This window comes from Bos javanicus, chromosome 4 (assembly GCF_032452875.1).
Source record: "Bos javanicus breed banteng chromosome 4, ARS-OSU_banteng_1.0, whole genome shotgun sequence".
Lineage (NCBI taxonomy): Eukaryota > Metazoa > Chordata > Mammalia > Artiodactyla > Bovidae > Bos > Bos javanicus.
Genome location: NC_083871.1, coordinates 83,117,921 through 83,130,530, shown reverse-complemented (window position 1 = coordinate 83,130,530; position 12,610 = coordinate 83,117,921). Strand labels below are relative to the sequence as shown.

General features: G+C 40.4%; 1 protein-coding gene across 1 annotated transcript in view; it reads right to left on the bottom strand.

The window, feature by feature from the left end:
- Window positions 1-914: 914 nt before the first annotated feature.
- Window positions 915-12,610, bottom strand: part of AMPH (amphiphysin) — a 214,946-nt gene continuing 203,250 nt past the window's right edge. Inside the window, exons 20-21 of the mRNA XM_061414521.1 lie at window positions 7,654-7,755; window positions 915-2,134 (exon numbers count right to left, since the gene is read on the bottom strand). Of these exons, the coding sequence (XP_061270505.1) occupies window positions 2,027-2,134; window positions 7,654-7,755 (210 nt within the window). The 3' untranslated portion in view covers window positions 915-2,026. The remainder of the gene's footprint in view (window positions 2,135-7,653; window positions 7,756-12,610) is intronic.

Genomic DNA, 12,610 nt, shown 5'->3' with positions numbered 1-12,610 from the left:
CTTATCTGACTTTTTGAAGGTTCTCTGTACTATCTGAAGGCCTGAATCCTACTGGGTCTGTAAGAGAAATCTTAAAAGATGAAGAAGAGGCTAGGCCATTTGTGGCGATCCAGATTCACTGGATGAGCCCCTGGAACAATCTTAGGTCAAGAATAGCTATTTCTTGGGACGTCCCCAGTGGTTCAGTGATTAAGACCCCACCTTCCAATGCAAGGAATGTGGGCTCGACCCCTGGTAGGGGAACTAAGATCCCATGTGCAAGGTGCAACTAAAAGTTTTTTAAAAATAATAAGCAAAACTTATTTAAAAAATAACAGCTATTTTTCTATTAGCACTTAAACATTCACTAAGTGTCCAAGTCGGTAATCCACCATGAGACACAAAATCATGAACCACTAATACATACCAAATTTAAAAGTCAAGTAACATGCATTCTTGATCAGCTTATATTGTGTACAATTACAGGGCAGAAAAGAATAAAAGGGTTTTGTTTTCAGAATTCTCTCCTATAAATGTCTAGTGAATTGACTTTTCTATATCATCTATTTTTGTATGTACCTACAAACATAAACATGTCCGAAAGAAAAGTGTCCAAAAGATGAGGCTGGTGTGAGAAGAAACTGCTGAGTATGGAGGTCGTCAGATTTCTGTGATACACACTCTTTGCAGCCACAGTCAGCACAGGGCCTCCATCGGCAGCTGTTATTTGTGCTGTAGTGATTGCCGGGCAGCAAGGACCTCCAAGTGGCCAGCAATGACTGGGATGAAGGAGTGAGCGGAAGGGAGATGGGCTGTGAAGCACAACCCAGAGGAAGGAGCACATTTCTGCACAAATAACAACTCAACATCGACTGTTTCAAGTCATGCGTCCAAATGAAACAAGCTTTCCAAAACAAATGAGTCATCAGAAGGAATTAAGGTCATTGCTGGAGATTACCCAAGGTTTATTTGGAATGACACAGCACTGAAAACAGAATCATTACAGATGACTTGTGGTACAGCATACATCACCTATATCTTATTTTTGGACAATCGGTGAAGATGAGTTGCATAAATAGAAAGAGGTGGAAATTAGGAGCTTTTGGAAATAGTGTTCTTTGGGGGTTGATTTCAATGCCCCATCAGCTGGCCAATCTCAAAAAGGCAGAAATTAAGACAATCGAGCTGCTCATCCCAACTCACCTATCTCCAGCCACAGTGGCCATTCAGAGCGCCAGACTGCTTTCTCCAAAGAGGAGGCACCTCTGACGGGCTATGAGTCATTGCATCCTGAAAAATGCATTCCCAACACAGATACTGTCGACTCCTTTGGCAATGGGATGGCTGATTTTTGCCCAGAGGCAAAACTGCAACTGCAATGCCAGACAGAATAAGAGCAGTGCATGAATCAATGACGCTTAAGAGACTAAGAGCTACAGTGGAAAGGAGAGAGTGCAGCTATGTATATGTAGCCTTGTGCATACACATAGATTCAGAAGTGATGGGAACTAGCTCGTGTGACTGTGTGTCCATGGATATCTACAGAGAGGGAGGTGTGTTGGAAAAGAACAGTGACAACTTTTGCAGCAGTTTCGTTTTGAACACAGTAAACGTGAAAGGGAGAGCCCGTGCTCACACCTGCGTAGGGGAATACGATAATCTCACATTACAGGGTAATTCATCATGTCTTCGGCAGGGCAGCCACTCAATACCACATACTTGGTGCAGAGAAATTAAGGTTCTGGTCTGGAGGAAGCTATTTTAGAATTGGTGGGAGGGGGTCGAGTACACGAGTCTCCACAGCTCGGACAAAGCACAAACAAACCTGGTAGCAAGAACATGGGAACCAGTGAGGACTCTTCCCTCAATTTACTTTTTGCTTTCTCTGACATTTGTTTGCACACATGCTCCACTGAGACAGCCTTCCAAGCTTTGTCTGGAATCGGTCTGTCAATCATTAAGAGTGTCATAGCAAAAGTGAACTCTTCAGGTTTCCACAAAGGTTTAAAAACCCAGTAATCAGGCTCTTTCTACAATATATTTGGCCCTAATCCAGGCGCCGGGTGAAATTCTCTGGAAAGAGGCCTTTGTAGGTGGCGAGGTCTCTGAACTGAAGCCAGTCTGATTCCTTCACTCCTACCAGCCAGCCTGCATCCTGCAAGACAAAGACAAGGCTTTTAGAGTCCAACTATAGTAATCCCCTTACATATGAACCTTCAGTTTACGAACTTTCAAAGATGAGAACGTGTGTTCCATCAACTTCAGGCGTGAGTAAAACTGCAGCTTGCCCTCTGTCTCCTATTGCTAACAATCCTTCAGCTCTACCATCTCCCACCTCCTCTCTCTCCTACAGTCAATACCTCTTTATGCTTGTTCACTCGATGCCAGCACCACTAGGCTAGCTGTTGTACTGTACTTACTGTACTTTTCAAGGTATCATGCTGTAAGATTTTAAATATTTTCTTTATATCTTGTTTGTTTTTTATGTATTGTGTGAAAAGTATTATGAATTTATTACACTACAATACTATACAGCCAATTATGTTAGTCAGGCACCTAGGTTAACTTTGTTGGACTTACAAACAACTTAGATTTAAGAATGTGCTCTTGGAATGGAACTTGTTTATAGGTAGGGGACTTATTGTACTGGAAAAATCTACATTGCCAATGATTAATAAAATAATGGGTTTATTAAGTATTGTGGTCCTGTACAAGGATATCACAGTACCTGTAAACTTGTGTGCTGAGCTCAGGGATAAAGCTTGTCCCTAGTAAGTTGTCAGTTTAAGAAAAATAGAATAAAATTTGAAATTATTTATTTTATATATATAGTTAATTGAAGGTTAATGTTGCAGATGGTGACTGCAGTCATGAAATTAAAAGACGCTTGCTCCTTGAAAGAAAAGCTATGACAGACCTAAACAGCATATTAAGAAGCAGAGACAATACTTTGCCAACAAAGATCCATGTAGTAAAAGCTGTGGTTTTTCCAGTAGTCATGTATGGATGTGAGAGTTGGACCATAAATGAAGGTTGAGCACTGAAGAATTGATGCTTTTGAACTGTGGTGTTCGAGAAGACTCTTGAGAGTCCCTAGAACTGCAAGGAGATCAAACCAATCAATCCTAAAGGCAATCAGTCCTGAATACTTATTGGAGGGACTTATGCTGAAATGATGCTCCAATACTTTGGCCACCTGATGCAAAGAGCCAACTCACTGCAAAAGACCTTGATGCTGGAAAAGACTGAAGGCAGGAGGAGAAAGGGACGACAGAGGATGAGATGGCTGGATGGCATCACTGACTCAATGGACATGAGTTTGAGCAAGCCGTGGGAGATGGTGAAGGACAGGGAAGCCTGGTGTGTTTGCAGTCCATGGGGTCGCAAAGAGTTGGCCCAACTGAGAGACTGAACAACAACAAATGTTAATATTATAATTTTGTACAAAGTGTAGTTAATTGATGCTAACTGGATTGTAACAAATTCTTAAAGAAGAGGAAAGAATTAATTTATGCAAAGAGAGGGACACCGTGTGAAAACATCATGCACAGGACCATTTCCCGTCCTGTGGATCACAGTGAAAGAAAGGCTTAGAGACCCCTGGGTTGGAATATAGTGCTGAGAAGACCATGCGAGGTCTTCTACTTCAGCCTCAACCACTTGCTTATAAGGAAGAACTCTGTCTGCCCACTCACACATGTAACTGAAATAAACCACCATATACAGGACTTAATCAGACACCAACAGCTTGATACGTGTTGCCTGGTATCACCATTGTGTTTGTTGCCACTGTTCTTTTTTGAGTTTATATAAATGACAGAGCAGTTTGACGTCATGACATTTGTGCTGGAAATAGTCATAGTCTTTGTAAATTATTCCTTATAAACATTTGTCTATCGTATAGATGTGCCCTCACAAAAATGAAGACAGTTAGCCACAGACAATTTAAAGAACCCGTCTGTGCATGGCCACAGCGTATGGTAGATGAAATGTGAAATGAGAAATGGAGGCTGACATCTGCCTTCAGCCTTCCGGAGACAAGCAGAGTCTACGTGGGGAAAGCTGAGCTGAAGGAACAATTTCAAACATACAGATCATAGGATGTGAAACCAGTGGGAAATGACTGTCTTTATTATGTTAACCAATACAGGAAAAAGATCCCACTTAAAATGAAGGATAGCCAGATTTCATCGGAACCAATCCCCAGTATAGTTCAAGTACATCAGATAAAATGAGGTCTCATAAAATTAAATAAAGGAGCTGAATACATTTCCTTTGATATAATCTAAGACCATAAATTGATGCTGCTATACGGACAAGAAATATAAGCATTTAGACAGGCCAATTTTTGATGACAGAAAAAAAAGTAACAGAAAAAATGATTTGATAAAATAACTGATAATATTCTAGCTGATGAGGAAAAGTGTCCTCTATAAAATTATGATATTATATATGTGAAGGACAAAGGTATACTTAGAGTAAAAGATGATAACTAAATATTTTCTAAACCTCTGGTAAACATACAAAAGGTCATATTTTCCCCTTAAGTGTCTACATTTGACTTTATTTACAGTGAGTGAAAAATCCAATGAAGCCAAGTGGAGTCATGGGTTTTAAAATAGTTTCAATAAAGACAAACATAAAAGGCTGGCATAAACCCATAATCAAGATATATTCCAACTCATAGATTTTGAAATGCAACTTATAAAGTGAAGCATCATAGTTAATTGCCGGGAGCTGGCATATTGCATATTGAGTGCATATTGCATATTGAGTGCAGCACTTTTCAGGATCTGGAATAGCTCAACTGGAATTCTATCACTGCCGGTAGCCAGCGTGAGGAACTCCGCCCATGACAAAGGTCATGAGGAAGGAGGCTCGGCATACGCAAAGGCGGGATCGAGCCTCAGGAGTCCCCCTGGAAATTCTCGAGCATATACCCCCAAAACCAGAGTCTGCCTACTTTCTGCTTTACGGGGGGCTGTCCCCCACTACCTCTCTGAAAAAAAGTTAGCTTACAGCTCCAGTTAATAATTCCTGGGTGTGACAGTGTTTAACCTACAAACTCCTTTGGAAATCCTCTAGCCTGCCTGAATAGGTTTTTCCGGCAACATGTGATTGTTCAGAGCCTCCCAACTGTGAGAAGCAGGAGATGTTCTAACTGTCTAAACACAGATTCTTTTGAGTAGTTAAAAGATTGATTAGAAATTGTATTGGTGAAGGGATTTTCACTTGTTGGGCCAATGTTTGCTGCTAAGTCTCCATATCCCTTACCTGCTGTGTCCCTGGCAGTGTATTGGTTAATATAATTGGTGTAAATAGTAGCTTTAATGTTTGTAACCTGGGACCCTTGAGTTAATTCTTTTTCTTGTTGTAGCCCACCACACCTTTGCTCTGTAGGAATGCAACTTTATCTAATGCTTTTGGAGGGTGGCGCCTGACCAATCACCTTTAGAGAAAAATAAGTTTTCTGAAGAAAAGGTCTTAAAATGTTAACAGGCCTCCAGGCCAGAAGATGATGCAAATCACCTAAGCTTTTGCATATGATAAGTTTGCAGGAAGAAAGCCTGGTTTGCTGCAAGACTCTACCCCTTCCCCCATTATCCTCTGTGCATAACTTAAGGTATAAAAACTACTTTGAAAAATAAAGTGCGGGCCTTGTTCACCGAAACTTGGTCTCACCATGTCGTTCTTTCTCTTACCTTCTGGCTGAATTATTCAGCCTCTTTTCTCCACTGAATTTCCTCACTGAGCTATCCTTATTTCAGCCTCTTTTCTCCACTGAACTTTACTGAGCTATCCTCATTCTATTACTCTTTATATCCTTAATTAACATTTAATTAAGCAATTGTTTCCTGATCTTCGCCTACGCCGTCTCTCCTTCGAATACCCTGGTTCAGCCGGGGCTGGTCCCCGGCAGTTAATATCAATCTTTAGCTGAGAAAAATATAGAAAAGTAAATTTTAAATGCTTAAAATATGTGGTAGACTGAAGATTTCCAGTTTTGGTTGTGGCAAAATAGCTGGTATCCAACAAACACTATTGCATAGAACACAACTATATTTATAGTTGTAGATACCTGTGCATACATAAATGGAACTATTTTTATATAAAAATGACTGCTACAAAATATAAGTTTATATATTAGAGGGCTTCCCTGGAGGCTCAGATGGTAAAGAATCTGCCTGTAATGCAGGAGACCTGCGTTTGATCTCTGGGTTGAGAAAGTCCCCTGGAGGAGGGCATGGCAACCCACTCCAGTATTCTTGCCTGGAAAATTCTATGGACAGAGGAGCCTGGTGGGCTACAGTCCATAGGGTTGCAGAGAGTTGGACATGAGTCAAGTGACTTAGCAGGTATACATATCAACTATGTGAAGGCATTGAAAATGAACAAAAGCAGGCAGACATTGAAAGTGAACATGTTAGTTGCTCAGTCATGTCTGATTCTTTGCAACCCCATGGACTGCAGCCCACCTGGCTCTTCTGTCCATGGAATTCTCCAGGCAAGAATACTGGAGTGGGTTGCCATGCCCTTCTCCAGGCAATCTTGCCAACCCAGGGATAGAACTTGGGTCTCCTACATTGCAGGCAGATTCTTTACCATTTATGAGCCACCAGTGCAGAAATTGGGTGATATTTAACCCCTGAAACCACACTGGGTTAGAGCTGTTAACAAGGTTTTTCCTGAGGGTTAACCTCAGTCTGTGTGATGCAGGGCATTCAGAGGATAGAGTTTACGGTTGCCAGAGGAGCTGTACTTTTATGGAGAATATCTTGAAAGAGGGGAGTACAGAGAGGGAACCTCAAATATACAGAAAACTTCTTTCCTGGAATCCTGAGCTGCAACCCAAGCTGTAAATGCATAAGGGCTTCTCTAGGAGCCTGGGGGAAAGGAACGGCAGGAAGGCAACAACAGCTAAGTAGAAATTTCAGCACTGGCAGTGCAGAGGAGGCAGAATTTTAAGTTCAGATCCCACAAAGCTAGTGGGCTTGATAATTCTTCAGGATTTCTACTGAAATCCCAAAGGAGAATGTCTGAGAGGTAGAGACATCTCTCAGGACTAAGAACTTAGCCTGAGAGTAAAAAAACTAAAACAAACTTACATGAATTCAAGGTATTTATCTACTCATTTAAATGCCTGTTAAAAAGAAACAATTTTCAGAGGTAGAAGACAGAATTGAGACTCTACAATGCAACATCCACTGTGTCCAGTATCATTTTTTTTTAATTATAGGAAAATATGACCCAAAGATAAAAAGCAACAGAAATGTGTCCTGAGATGACCCGGCTTTTGGAATTCACAGTAAGAACTATAAAGCAGCTATTATAAATAGGTTCAAGTACTTAAGCCAAAGTACACTGCTTCCCTGGTGGCTCAGATGTTAAAGAATCCTCCTGCAATGAAGGAGACCCAAGTTTGATCCTAGGGTCAGGAAGATCCTCTGAAGAAGGGAATGGCAACCCTCTCCAATACTCTTGCCTGGAGAATTCTATGGACAGAAGAGACTGGCGGGTTATAGTTCATGGGGCTACAGAGTCAGACACCACTGAGCAACTGAGCATTCATGGAGCAACTGAGAAGGTAGAAACATCTTCAGGAAGTCACTGAGCCCACCTGACCCTCAGGAGAAACCAGTAGAGCCTGTGGTACTTTCTGCCCTTATCCTTTACCTGGTCAGCTTCCGAATCTGAGGGCACCACCAACACCACATCACCCCTTTGTAAGGTAAGTTCATCAGAATTTGCTGCCTCGAAATCGTGCAGTGTTTCCACCTGCAAAAGATTGTAAAAGAACTGATTCATTTTAGAAAGAAAAGAAGATATAAAAGCAAAGTCTTTCAGCCAGATTATCAGCAGGCACTCTTAGAAGCATCTCTAAACTGGATAAAAAAAGATGAAGATACGAGTCAAGCCCAAAATGGCAACCCACTGCAGTATTCTTGCCTGGAAAATCCCATGGACGGAGGAGCCTGGCAGGCTACAGTCCACAGAGTCTCAAAGAGTCAGACACGACTCAGTGACTTCACTTTCTTTTCTTTTTCTAGGGACTCTAACAACAAAGGAAATTCTAATCTCTGTTTACTTAAAAATATCTGAGTTATACAGGCAGACACTGAGGCCATCTGAATGTACTATATATTTAGTAAAGTAATGCCTTTTTCCAAAGCTAAAATTTAGTGCATTAATTAAATTTTAATTTCTCACATTTTTGTTAGAGAGTTCTATTTTATTATCACCAATGCTTTGTTACTATTTGTTTATTTTTTAATCTAAAGATGCCTAGTGAAAAGTTCCTCTGTAAAACAATTAATAATTGGGAAAACCATCACTTGTATGTTATATGGAAAGTACTATCTAATTAAACCCTGTGATCAATTTCTTAAATAAACTTCCTTCCCTATCTTACCTTTAAACCATGACAATCTGTTTCCTTTCTCTCTTTTTCTGTTTTTTAATGGAAATATATTTGACATGTAACATTGTATCATTTAAGGTATATACCATGTTAATTTAATACATTTACATATGGTAACATGATGGCCACTGTAGTACTATCTAGCACCTGAGTAAGTTACATAATTATCATTTCTTTTTAGTGGTGGGGTTGAATTCTAGTTTCTTAGCCCTTTTGATGATAATAACACAACGGTATCATTCACCATGGATTAGATACCTAGGGCTACTTTACTACCAGCTTAAACATCTGTCTTAGCCCACCACTCTTCTTTCCCCCTTTTTAAAAGATTTCCTTAAATTTTGATTACTGAAAATTTTTAAGAAGCAGGAGAGTACTAAAATGAACCCTGGTGGACTCATTGCCCAGCCTGGATAACTATTTAATCAAGGCTAGTTTTCTCTCTCCTGTGTCCCTGACCTCTTTCCCAGAGCCAAGACTAAACAACTGGCTTTTATTTATTTATTTATTTTTAATTTTATTTTATTTTTAAACTTTACAATATTGTATTAGTTTTGCCAAATATCAAAATGAATCCACCACAGGTATACCCGCGTTCCCCATCCTGAACCCTCCTCCCTCCTCCCTCCCCTACCCTCACTCTGGGTCGTCCCAGTGCACCAGCCCCAAGCGTCCAGTACCGTGCATCGAACCTGGACTGGCGACTCGTTTCATACATGATATTATGCATGTTTCAATGCTATTCTCCCAAATCTCCCCCCCCCCCCCCCCACAGAGTCCATAAGACTGATCTATACATCGGTGTCTCTTTTGCTGTCTCGTACACAGGGTTATTGTTACCATCTTTCTAAATTCCATATATATGCGTTAGTATACTGTATTGGTGTTTTTCTTTCTGGCTTACTTCACTCTGTATAATAGGCTCCAGTTTCATCCATCTCATTAGAACTGATTCAAATGTATTCTCTTTAATGGCTGAGTAATACTCCATTGTGTATATGTACCACAGCTTTCTTATCCATTCATCTGCTGATGGGCATCTAGGTTGCTTCCATGTCCTGGCTATTATAAACAGTGCTGCGATGAACATTGGGGTACACGTGTCTCTTTCCCTTCTGGTTTCCTCAGTGTGTATGCCCAGCAGTGGGATTGCTGGATCATAAGGCAGTTCTATTTCCAGTTTTTTAAGGAATCTCCACACTGTTCTCCATAGTGGCTGTACTAGTTTGCATTCCCACCAACAGTGTAAGAGGGTTCCCTTTTCTCCACACCCTCTCCAGCATTTATTGCTTGTAGACTTTTGGATCACAGCCATTCTGACTGGTGTGAAATGGTACCTCATAGTGGTCTTGATTTGCATTTCTCTGATAATGAGTGATGTTGAGCATCTTTTCATGTGTTTGTTAGCCATCTGTATGTCTTCTTTGGAGAAATGTCTATTTAGTTCTTTGGCCCATTTTTTGATTGGGTCATTTATTTTTCTGGAGTTGAGCTGTAGGAGTTGCTTGTATATCTTTGAGATTAGTTGTTTGTCTGTTGCTTCATTTGCTATTATTTTCTTGAATTAAATTGAAAGCATTTCCTCTAAAGTCAGGAACAAGACAAGGGTGTCCACTTTCACCATTACTATTCAACATAGTTTTGGAAGTTTTGGCCACAGCAATCAGAGCAGAAAAAGAAATAAAAGGAATCCAAATTGGAAAAGAAGAAGTAAAACTCTCACTGTTTGCAGATGACATGATCCTTTACATAGAAAACCCTAAAGACTCCACCAGAAAATTACTAGAACTAATCAATGATTATAGTAAAGTTGCAGGATATAAAATCAACACACAGAAATCCCTTGCATTCCTATACACTAATAATGAGAAAACTGAAAGAGAAATTAAGGGAACAATTCCATTCACCATTGCAATGGAAAGAATAAAATACTTAGGAATATATCTACCTAAAGAAACTAAAGACCTATATATAGAAAACTATAAAACACTGGTGAAAGAAATCAAAGAGGACACTAATAGATGGAGAAATATACCATGTTCATGGATTGGAAGAATCAATATAGTGAAAATGAGTATACTACCCAAAGCAATTTATAGATTCAATGCAATCCCTATCAAGCTACCAACCGTATTTTTCACAGAGCTAGAACAAATAATTTCACAATTTGTATGGAAATACAAAAAACCTCGAATAGCCAAAGCTACCTTGAGAAAGAAGAATGGAACCGGAGGAATCAACCTACCTGACTTCAGGCTCTATTACAAAACCACAGTTATCAAGACAGTATGGTACTGGCACAAAGACAGAAATATTGATCAATGGAACAAAATAGAAAGCCCAGAGATAAATCCACGCACATATGGACACCTTATCTTTGACAAAGGAGGCAAGAATATACAATGGATTAAAGACAATCTCTTTAACAAGTGGTGCTGGGAAAACTGGTCAACCACTTGTAAAAGAATGAAACTAGAACACTTTCTAACACCATACACAAAAATAAACTCAAAATGGATTAAAGACCTAAACATAAGACCAGAAACTATAAAACTCCTAGAGGAGAACATAGGCAAAACACTCTCCGACATACATCACAGCAGGATCCTCTATGACCCACCTCCCAGAATATTGGAAATAAAAGCAAAAATAAACAAATGGGACCTAATTAAACTTAAAAGCTTCTGCACAACAAAGGAAACTATTAGCAAGGTGAAAAGGCAGCCTTCAGAACAACTGGCTTTTAAATTGTATATTTTATATACAGAAGCATAACATGGAAGAGCTAGAAATGACTGTCTTATTGCCAAATTCATTTTTTCTGATGAAAACACTGAAGCCCAGATATTGGGTAAATGCTGTTCCCCAGCTCACAGTGCAGCTACTGAGCAAAGTCAGGGAGGGACCCAGCCAGACCTGGCCTTGCTTGGTATCCCTGCCTGCTTGACTTCATGCCCTTTTCTTAAAACAGAACACAGTGGAACACTGGCTTAGTGGCCATGTATCTAGTTTTTTCCTCCATATTAATTAATTCATCAATCTATTAAGCCCACCTGTCCCCAATGGAGGTGGCAAGGTAGCAGCTACTTTCTAAGGAGCAAATAGAAGAAAAAGACAATGACTATTCTACTCAATTCCATCCCTACAAGCACACACATATTTAATACTTTTTAAAAGACAAAGAGCTGAAGTTGGAAATGCCAAGTCAAATATGCATATTAGTATTCCAACTATAATCTATTAGGTAGGATCATCTACCTTTAAGCCCCTGGCTTAAGCCCAGGTATTAGGCTTAAGTATGGGGATTCCCTGGTGGCTTAGACAATAAAGAATCTGCCCGCAATGTGGGAGATGCAGTTTCGATCCTTAGGAAGGGAAGATCCCCTGGAGAAGAGATTGGCTACCCACTCCAGTATTTTTGCCTGGAGAATTCCATGGCCAGAGGAGCCTGGTGGGCTAGTCTATGGGGTAGCAAAGAGTTGGACATGACTGAGTGACTAACACTTTTATTAAAAACGTATTAAAACTGGGCTTTTTGGTAAGGACCCTTCCATTGATGAAGACTAGTCATTTGATGGCCTCTCTGAGAAAAACTTTCTCTCCATCATTTGTTTCCTTATCATGCTGCTGCTGCTAAGTCACTTCAGTCGTGTCCGACTCTGTGCGACCCCAGAGACGGCAGCCCACCAGGCTCCCCCGTCCCTGGGATTCTCCAGGCAAGAACACTGGAGTGGGTTGCCATTTCCTTCTCCAGTGCATGAAAGTGAAAAGTGAAAGTTAAGTCACTCAGTTGTGCCCAAATCTTAGCGACCTCGTGGATTGTAGCCCACTAGGCTCCTCCGTCCATGAGATTTTCCAGGAAACAGTAACTGGAGTGGGGTAACATCGCCTTCTCCCTTCCTTATCATAGAAGCCAATTAACATATTTATTCACTTTTAAAATATTTATGTACCCCTTACTTTGTGCCATACAACTGCAGCAAGGTGTTTCCTGCCCTCCAGCAAAGAGCAGATAAGCACATGGATAATTTCAAGCCCTGGGCTCTAGGGGGAGCTTGAGGGGGCACTTGGGGAGGAAACAATCACCCCATTCACTACCAAGGGGCATATCATTTACCTTGTGGCCGAACTTTCTTTAATTACCAGTTGTTAAAATATAGAAGACATGACTGTGCTTCTTGCAGCCCAGCAGCATGGAAATCTTACAATGTT